This window comes from Enoplosus armatus, chromosome 15 (assembly GCF_043641665.1).
Source record: "Enoplosus armatus isolate fEnoArm2 chromosome 15, fEnoArm2.hap1, whole genome shotgun sequence".
Taxonomy (NCBI): domain Eukaryota; kingdom Metazoa; phylum Chordata; class Actinopteri; order Centrarchiformes; family Enoplosidae; genus Enoplosus; species Enoplosus armatus.
Window position 1 is genome coordinate 12501974 of NC_092194.1, and position 9873 is coordinate 12511846.

General features: G+C 42.4%; 1 protein-coding gene across 1 annotated transcript; it reads right to left on the minus strand.

Annotated features, from left to right (window-relative positions):
- Positions 1 to 2430: 2430 nt before the first annotated feature.
- LOC139298117 (protein delta homolog 1) lies at positions 2431 to 9218 on the minus strand. Its single transcript, XM_070920989.1, has 5 exons — positions 9167 to 9218; positions 8889 to 8952; positions 8247 to 8377; positions 7378 to 7519; positions 2431 to 3220 (listed from the first exon to the last, which is right to left on the minus strand). Exons 1-5 carry the CDS (start codon positions 9216 to 9218, stop codon positions 2431 to 2433), a joined length of 1179 nt encoding a protein of 392 aa, XP_070777090.1.
- Positions 9219 to 9873: the final 655 nt, after the last annotated feature.

Below are 9873 nucleotides of genomic sequence, written 5' to 3' on the forward strand. Positions count from 1 at the left end.
TTCACACAACTTTTCCCCAATACTGTGCTTTACCCCCTACATACACTACACGTTTGCGTTTCCCGACTTCGTACCAGATAAAGATAAGAGAGAATAAAAAGGTCTGATGAAGGTATCATATGTCCAGTTTTTTGTAAATGCACTTTTGTGCAGCTGTTAAGATATCATTTGTATTTCCCTCTTAGATCTTGATTCATTACTTCCAGATAATGCCGTTGTTTTATTTGAAAACTGGGATGAAACAACAGGCTGTCTCTTAGGGAAAGATAGAGCCACTAGACTTTACTCACTCAGCTGTATTTCTTCATCGAGCTCTTGCTCATTGCAGATGAAGTCCTGGTGATGTAGATAGCTTGCACCACAAGGTGGAGACAGAGACTGCGATCTGAACCCGTGGCATCATTAGGGGCAGAGGAGGAGTGCTGACAGAGTCACTGTTATCGTTCAGTTGATAATCAGTGAGGTGCCCTTGGGGAGAAACTTATTAAGCAGCAGAGCAGATGTTCCACTGATTTCAGATCAGGTAGGTGGTGGTGCATACAGCATGTGCACACTGTGAAACATCTGACGTATTAGACCTTGCCAAACATCTGATCTTGTCTTAACCTGCTTGTTGTATCCGGACAACAACAGCTCAAAAATTCAATATAAATCTACTGATTTTTAAGTTAAAAAACAGACAAACTAATAAGATGGTGATTTTATATGTTTTATTAAAAGCAATGAACAGACAACAAAACATTATCTGGCCAAAATACAAGAGCAAATTATCCCAGACTGGAAAAAATACTGATAAACTGTACGGTCACCAGTCACTGCCCCCCCATAGAAATACCACTTCTGCACAGTGTAATGCACAACCTGAAATGTAACTCTGTTATGTTAATAAGCACAACACAACCACCCTACCTAATGTGATGAACGCATCCCACCACATCAACAGAATCTCCTTACAGGCTGAATGGGGGCTGAAAGAGACTCCCACTCTAAAACAGTAATCCTCTTGTCAGCAGTTGATAAATTTGAATATTTTACATGTCCCACTGTGTATTTACTGGGTATGTTTTTCTAGTTTTCCATATGTTTGGTATTCATGAAGTCACTTTTCCCTCCTTCAGAAGTGGGTGGCCATCTCATGCATGATGAGACAAACCAATAACATTTAACAGATGTCACAGTATTGATTGCGTGGGCTCAGAGATGCGCGGTGCATGACCTGTGAAATTCTGAAACTGGCAGTAAGAAGCAATGTTGGGAAAATCAAACAGAATCTCTGAGAAACTGCAAATGAGTTTGAGACTGATCAATAGGTGTGAAGATCTTCATGGCACTGATACAAATAGATGAAGATGGAAATAGAAAGTGGCATTTCTTGAGGAATGGTGAAATAACCTGCGTCTTTATAACAGAGTTTACATCTACGTATATAACTTTAACACCAACAGCTAAAGTGATACATCTGCAGAGAGAGAACATGGGGTGGTATGTGGGAAATGAAATTACCTCCAGGTACATACTGTACAGTAATACCTTTACATGAAAATGATCAAGCTCTGTGGAGTTATGACCCACAGGACTTGAAAGTACAACTCTTTAGGGGGCATATAGTAATATTCAACTGCACATACTGTACAAACTCACAATATGTATTTTTGCATTAATAATGAAATGGCATATTCACAATATGCTTTATGGAGATGGTTAGGGCTGCAACTAATGATGATTTTCATTGTTTGTTAATCTGCTGATTGTTTTCTAGATTAAAAACTAAAAAGAAAATGCCTGTTAAAATATATTTCGATAGCTTGTATTTATTCGACCAACAGTCCAAAACTCAAAGATACTCAGTTTACTGTCACATAAGACAAAGAGAAAGCATCAAATCCTCATATTTGAGAAACTGAAACCAGATAATATTTGATGCTAAAATTGATTATCAAAATAGTAGTCGTTGCGGAACGAGTCATGTTGTTGTTGTTGAGTACAATTTGATAACAAATTAAAAACCAATGGTACGATTACTTAGTTTAATTACAAATACTCAAAGAAAACGGCTACTTTTAAATCAACTTCATTTCTCATTTGTAATATTAACCCTATTATTGTATTCCAAACCAACGTCTAACAGAGCAGATGAACCATAGTTGAGAAATACAATACGACATGTTTTTACCAGCCATCAAGGTGTTTTATAACTTCATACATTTTTCATGGGTAGTTTTTAAACAGTAGGATTAAAATGATATTTACAATCCAGGGTCATGGTTGTCCACTTAGTCCAGTAGACTATACATTCAAATACATTCCAGTGAAGTCCCGTATCTCTCACTTTATAAACACAACTGTACAACAGTCATAGTATGTCCTTCGTGCCATTTTTAGACATTCATATTAAACTCCTTCCAGAGGGAGAGACGATTTAAGATTTAATCAGATGGAGGTGTAGTGTCTCCCAAAGCTGGTGAGTCTAATCTTCTCCGGCAGGATGATATTTACTGAGTGCTCCGGCTCTTCCTGGCTCGCACCGCCGGCCTCTCTCAGCAGGTGTTCCCTTTGCTGCCGAACAAGCTGGTTGTACTTGGCATTGGCCAGCCACGTCTCACAGCGGCCAAAAAACACAATGCCCGTCGTGCCCAGGATGACCAGGAAGGTGAGCAGGGCCAGCATGCCGAAGCAGACAAGCTGACCGTGGGTGACGAGGACGCCGGGGGAGTGGACCGTCTCCTTCAGGGTGATCTTGAGTAGGTCTCTCTCTGGCGGTCTGAGGAGCTTGTGGAAGGTGTGAGCAGGGAGGGAGTAGTGCTGCGGTGTCAGCGCAAACACCCTGTGGTCCACGGGCCTGGGGCCGACCGGCTTGGACCTGGCCTTCGGCCTGTGCTGCAGGGAACATGTGGGACCTGTAAACCATTTCTGGCAAACGCACCGGAAGGTTCCATCAGGTTGACCAACACACGTGCCCCTGTTGGCGCAGGGACTGCCGGCGCAGGGCGAGAGGCTGCCGGTGTCATTACAAGTGAAACCAGTGAAGCCGTGCGGACAGGCACATGTGAAGGCCAGGCCGTGGTTTGTACAGTTGCCACCGTTGAGGCACGGGTTAGGCTGGCAGCTGTCAATGCTGATCTCACAGAAGTCTCCGGAAAATCCAGGGGGACACAAACAGGAAGAGTAAGCTGCTGAGCCATCGGCATCCGTGCATGTGCCTCCGTTCTGACAAGGAGAGCTGGAGGACAGAGCAGCACAATGTGAATATACAGCAGGGGAAATGAGGCTTGCTATCTGGTGCACAGCTTAACTACAGCATATTTTATCCTGTGGTTATGAAACAGCCATCAGTGAAGCAGCAATCACATAGGTCCAATCCTAATTGACAGGTAGATTTCATAAAGTGGATGTTAATGGGGCACTTTCTAGTCCTAAATCTATAATTTGCGGGGTCCCCCAGGGGAGTGTCCTGGGGCCATTTAAGAAAAATGTATACATTTATAAATGCGTCCAAATCTGGCTTCTTATGTGGCCTCTTTTTCATGCAGATCGTGCTGCTTTGTTTCACATTAAGATTCATAAACAGATCTGTCCCTGTCCAATGAAAACCAAGTATCTCTTTTAAATTTGATGATTTAAAAAGTAAAAACATTTCCCTACTTCTAAATCTAAATAAGCCTCCATTAGAACCCATTGGAATATCTGAAAAATGAACAAAGCTGTTTTTATTAGCTCATGAGAAGTTGACATTTCAGAGATACATGAGGGAGGGAAAACTGAGGCCAGTCTTCTTGAGTGCCGAAATCAAACAAATAAAATATCCTGAATATTTAATTGAGGTAGATTTGACAGTAATTGACACCAAAAACGATAAAAACGTTAATTTAGGTTAGATTTTAGATACCAGCTCTCAGCTGTGGCCAGGTGGCCTGAAAGCACTTAATTTGTCGAGTCTAAATTTATTTCCAGGAAAGCAGCTCAGCTAGAGCTTTTGTTGGGGCACAAGTTCGATGCCACTTTGACTGTGGTGCTGCCCTCTGGTGCAGTAGTTCTATATAACTCATAATGCAAAAACAAGCTGCAGACCACTTAAAATTAGAAGACAACTAAATTTAAGGGTTATTCTAGAAGTTTATATCTCTGTTTATTTATTATAAAGCCCGGCTGCTTGTACTATTAAACCATATGTATGATAGTGAAATTCATAGAAAATCATAATATGGACATAGAATTGTGTTGAAAAATTGTCTGTTACATTGCAATATTGACAGGAAACAGTCTGTTCAGAATTTTATACAAATTGCTAGTTTTACACAAACGTCTTGCAGGTATTAAGTTCACTATTTAGGTTAATTGTACTTAATTGTTCTTTGCTGTTATTATTTTTATGCATTGAATATAATATATGATATTTCAAAAGAAGTAGGCTACTTCCCCTTTTCATGTGGGGTGGGAGTCATCAGTGTATATACAATGGTAAAATAGGGGTCCCTTAAGAAAAAGGTTGGGAGCCACTCTCATAAAACAAAGAAAAACATTGAGTCCTTACAACTGACTGTCTGAAACTACAGAACGTTCAAGAATGACTGATCAATTTTCAACAAATCAATCCACTGAACTAATCAATCGACTAATCGTTCCAGCTCTGGAGTAATACACTTATTATTGTGATTTTGGTCTCAGTCATTTTGCGCAGCCCTCGTTTTTCTGCAAATGAAGAATCAGTACCACTAACAAGATATAAAAGGAGTTTATAGCTTTGCCTCTGCAATAACGTCCCTGCACCCACATGTGCAGCATATCTGATCAATGCAGCTATACAAACTATGACAAAAGTCCCCAACATTCTGTGTCTGCGAGTCAAAAGAATAATAGCTCATAGCACATCTCTGGTGTCTCACAGAGGAGCTGATTAATGAAACCTCATGCAGGCCTTTTAATGGAGATAAATTCCCCTGGCATACAAGCGAAGCTCCACTCGTCTCAGAATTATAATAAGACCCACATGATTATTTTTTTGAGAGGAGGAGGAGTCAGTTCAGTGACACTGATCTGCAGGCTATTGAATTTTAGGTGTGTTCATGTCAATAACAAGGCTGCCTGACGGAGAGCAAACATGATGTTGTTCAGAGTCTGGGGGTCTGTGTCAGCTAGCTGTGTCCCCAGAGAGGCTTTCATATCCGAGATCAGCTCTGTCCAGCAGCAGAAAGGCAGACGATGAGACAATTTCTAGATCTCAAAGGAATGATCCATTGTTGTGGACGCTTGGTCAGTCTTGAAAAGCAAAAATTCAAGGCATGTCAGTCTGTACAGATGCTGTATTCAGAGACTCTGCCACACTTCGACTGTGTGCCAATTGCGGCGAGACACTTTGAAGGATGCGACCCGTGAAGGTGGGTCCTTCAGAGAGTCTGAAGGCCTCGTCTCCCCAAGTGAAGACTAATGACGCGTTCAGGTGTTCCTCATCAACTCAAGTCAAACATTTCCAGGAATTTGCCCTCCAATGGCTTAAGTAGTGGTAAATGTCAGCAGTAAATGTGGCTCACTTGGTGAACTTGCAGTTTCATGATTACATATTTTACACTATGAGCTTTAACACAGTGAAGAAATGCCACACGATGTAGGTGGTTGATGGCAAATGTTGTATATTTGTGTAACTTCTGTTTATCTGGGATGCTCTGCTATAACATACCCAGGCTCTTAACACAAATAATCACTGTAGTTTATACTTTTCCACCATTGTTTGCATTCATCAGTGCCTTCTTACAGTAATTGAGAACATATCATTGAACTATGGCCCGGGCAGCAGTGGATTGTGGGAAAGTACATGTCAGCTGTGTATACCGGCAAAAGAAGGCTGAATTTCTGGTCGCACACTGTATAGAGATGCGTTTGAAATGTGACAGCATTGTCGAAGGATTATGATGTATTCAACTTTGAAATGATGACTTCAAACGATGCAGCCCCTGAATTAGGATGCAGCTTACGATGCTGACCAGGTACACACCGACAGCTACAGCATAAAGGTGTCAGCTTGTCAACAAGGAAGAGCACAATAAACATGACTGCTGCTGTATTTATGACAAAAGGAAGCTGGAGAAATAATTCTGTGAAATTCCTTCTTTCTACATCAGAGGATTCATGTGTTTGACATGAAAGAAAAACTTGTGCCCACAGGACAATTAGTTTTGTCTATGTAAGCACAGCAGGGTCACACTCTGCCTTTATTGTTTGCAATGTTTTGCTATTGCTGACTCAAAGAAAAGTCTGGCCCAAACATCACTTTAAGTGAATGAACAGGGCTGCAGTTCACATTATCCTTAATTTTACATGCATCAACTTCATTTTCAAATTTTGTCAGTGTCCCCACTGTGCTTGATCTTAAAACGTCTATAATCAATCTTTTTTTTCCAATGTGAAAGGGGTCGCTCGTAGTGATGAACCTACAGAGAATTGTGACCTGTATCTGCAGCTCGGCCTTATGGATCTATAGTGATCTATCAGCTCATTGTTTAGCTGTCCGGCCCGCAACTTTACTGCTTTGTTCACTCTCATAGCGTTTTCAGACACAGTGGGATGTGTTCTAATAAAGCTCTAAAAACCAACTGAACACATTCTGCTCGGCACCAAACGACAGACAGACACAGTTAGCAACTAGCTGGTGAACATTGTGGAGCATTTAGCAGCTAAAGAGCCAGATACGTATTTGGACTGGCATTTGCCAAGTGGCGAGAAACACGACTCCAAATGATGATGTTGCTCCGTAACTGCTGGATGTGTAAATAAGCAACGGTTAGTTTGCCATATCAGCTTAAAAGGTGATGATGTGTCAACATTGTGTTCACAACAAGATACAATATATATTGTGATATATAATGATATATCAACACCATGTTCTTCCTTGCCTTTTTGCAGTGTCACAGAGCTACACACAAGAAAAGTCAGTCCTCAGAGAAAGGTAGAATTAGGAAGGAGCTTAGGAATAATGAGCTGGATCCCCCTTCAAGTGGCATTTTCCTTCACAAAGCTGGAAACATGCCAGTTCCCACATTTCAGCTCTCTTGAGTTTGTGGGCAAAGCGTTTCTGCTTGTCTTACAAAATGTATAAACACCCTCCTGCAAGTTACAAGCCACGACAACCAACACACTGGCCACATTTAGTGCAGTTAGGAAAACAAGAACATCCAATACTATCTCTGCTAACTGTGCTACGTATACAGTAGCCACAGTGTGATGTGGTTTCGATTGGCTGCCTTGGCGATACAGAGAGAGCTGACAGACAAAGCAGTGCGTAATGATTATTGCTCCTAATGATACACAAATGGAGATGAGGCTGTAAAGCATTGAGAGTACTCCTTTATTTAAAACAGAAACTCTAATAAAAGGAGCTGGTACCTGTTTGTGAGACAGAGTCCTCTCTTGAGGTGGCAGCTTTCACCAGCGTAGCCGGGGGGGCAAATGCACAGGTAGCCCCCCTCTCCTGTCTCTATGCAGGTGGCATTACCAGCACAAGGCCTGGATGAGCACAGGCGAGTATCTGTTGTTGAGAAAAAAACAAAAACGAGCATGCTGTTTTTAGATCGTGTGTGTGCTCTCTCTCTTCCTCTGCCTCTGTGTCTCTCTCCCTTGTCTCCACTCTCTCACTCACACTCCCCACCGTGTCACCAAGAAGCAAAACTGAGAACATAACCGACCGCATTACACAAAGCAAAGCAGCTGATGTGCTCAAACAGAATAAGAAATGTACTGTGTGTGTGTGTGTGCACTGATAAGGAGGTCAGACTGAGCCAGAAGCCCCCCCTCCCCCCAAAAAATCTTTCTTCTTTTAATCTTCTCTCTTTGTTTCCTCTCTTGCTCGAGGGCCAGCAAGTAGTTTTTCATGCGATAATGTTCATTGTAGATACTATAGGAATTATTGCTTAAATGCTTAATGCAAATAGGCGTGTCTGAAATGGAAGTGTGACTTTTAGACCGCTTGAACGTCTAAATTTTCACTTCACAAGTTCCTATCTTGTGTCTTGCTTAATAGCATCTCAGGAGTTTAAAATGAGTATTTCTGAAGTTATTTTGTGGCTTCACCATTGACCATCGGCCTCTCTTCTACTCTAAAAATACAGCCAGCTATATTCTCCTGACGCCGGCTTCATTCGGTGGCACCCTGTGTGTCCCCGAGGCTCTGTGACTCACCCTAACCTCTGGTATGTCAGGAAGAGTTAGGAGGCAGATAGAGATACGAGTGTCTGGGGGAGCTTAATGAGACTCACCTTGGTCACACAGGCTGCCCACCCAGCCCTCCTCGCAGACACACTGCCATGCCTTCTCACATGTGCCGTGCAGACAGCCGGGGAAGGGTACGCACCGGTCACAGTTCTCTCCTTGCCATCCTGGTTTGCACCTGAAAAAAGGGGGGGGGGGGGGGGAGCAGTCCTAAACTATTAATATACCCCCCACAGTCCTGCTCTTGTCCCCATAATGTCTGCATGCGTTTTCTCTTAAAGTAAAAGTGAAACGATTTAAGTCGTGTTCGATTATGCACTAATTGGTTAAATTCCCTAAACAGCAACAGTGGTGTAATACAGTCATGTTGGCTCAAGAGTAGATACAGGAGCGTTTGCCAGGGAAACACTTCAATCTGGGCATGCTTTGTAACCAAAAGCTTTTGAGCTATCTGTTAGGACAACAATGCTTTTTACTGTTCAAACAAAAGGGCTGATTTGGCAGTTGACTTAACACAATACAACAAACAGATAGGAGAAAAAAAAACAGAAGGATCCAGTTGGCTGGATTGCGATTGCATTTCTCCAAAGGGAGGAACATTCACAGCTCCAGCAATTTATGGAAATAAGGTTGCAAAGCCCCACAGGGTGTAGGCTCATCTACACAGGAATCCGAGGTCGTTTCAGTACCTGCACTTCCCTGGCTTCTCACAAAACCCATTTTCTGTGCTGCACTTCGCGCTGCATTCCCAACCTTTGAGACAGAGAGAAAGGGGCACAGCAGCGTGTTTGCATCAAAAATAAATTTAAAAAACACATAAAATATTCAGAGCAATGTAATATTCATCCGGTATACTTTCTGCTCCACGCAGAGAGTGAATCGCCTCAGAAAAGAGTTTGTTTTTCATGAATTGACTCGAATCTCTCTCGGTTGTCCCAGTGGACTGATGATCAAAATCCCAAATTACCTTTGGCGGAGCCTGCCACGGCCACAATGAAGACCACCGCTGTGAGATGCATCGTCATTTCAAGCAAGACCCCTCTTTAGTCCTGCAAAATATGAAGCGGGTCAAGTCGCAAGAAGGGCGACGTTTTTTTTTCTATCAAAAGTTAATTTGACGAAAAGAAAACAAAGATTAAATGCAGAATTCAGAGGGATGATTTCAAATGAGGCAAATGTGTTATGGAGCTCTTTAAAAATGTAGGTTATAATAATGAAAATCACTCTCACTGCAAATCTACACATCATTGTAATAATTATTTTCTTCTTCTATATAATTGACGCACCTGAACCATATGCGTCTGCTCCCAAGGGTGGCCATTACGCACAAGCAGAAGAAGAAGAAGAGAAAAGGCCATTTCATTTCAAATTCAACACATTCTTCACGTCTAAAAACCTCATTAATTCTTCTGCCATCCGGTAAATTGCCTTACCTATGTCGCCCCGGCGCTCTGAGTCCAAGTGGCTCCGGTCATATTGGACTGATTTGATTCCACTTTTCTTAATCTGACCGTCGTGCTGCTGAAAGTGACACTACAGGTGTACCAGAGCGTCCGGCTGCTGGAGGAGGACCTGCAGGTTTTGATGGGACTGCTGCATCGCGCGGCGTCCCGGTGCAACACGCTCCTCCCACCTTCAGAGGGAGAGAGTGTGTGTGCTCACCAGGCTGACCCC

Excerpts from the sequence above, each read along its gene's own strand:
- LOC139298117 (XM_070920989.1), bottom strand. The coding sequence starts at position 9,218 with ATGCATCTCACAGCGGTGGTCTTCATTGTGGCCGTGGCAGGCTCCGCC. Across the intron at positions 8,953-9,166 it reads CGTGGCAGGCTCCGCCAAAG|GTTGGGAATGCAGCGCGAAG; the intron begins GTAATTTGGGAT and ends TCTGTCTCAAAG. Across the intron at positions 3,221-7,377 it reads GGACTCTGTCTCACAAACAG|CTCTCCTTGTCAGAACGGAG; the intron begins GTACCAGCTCCT and ends TCTGTCCTCCAG.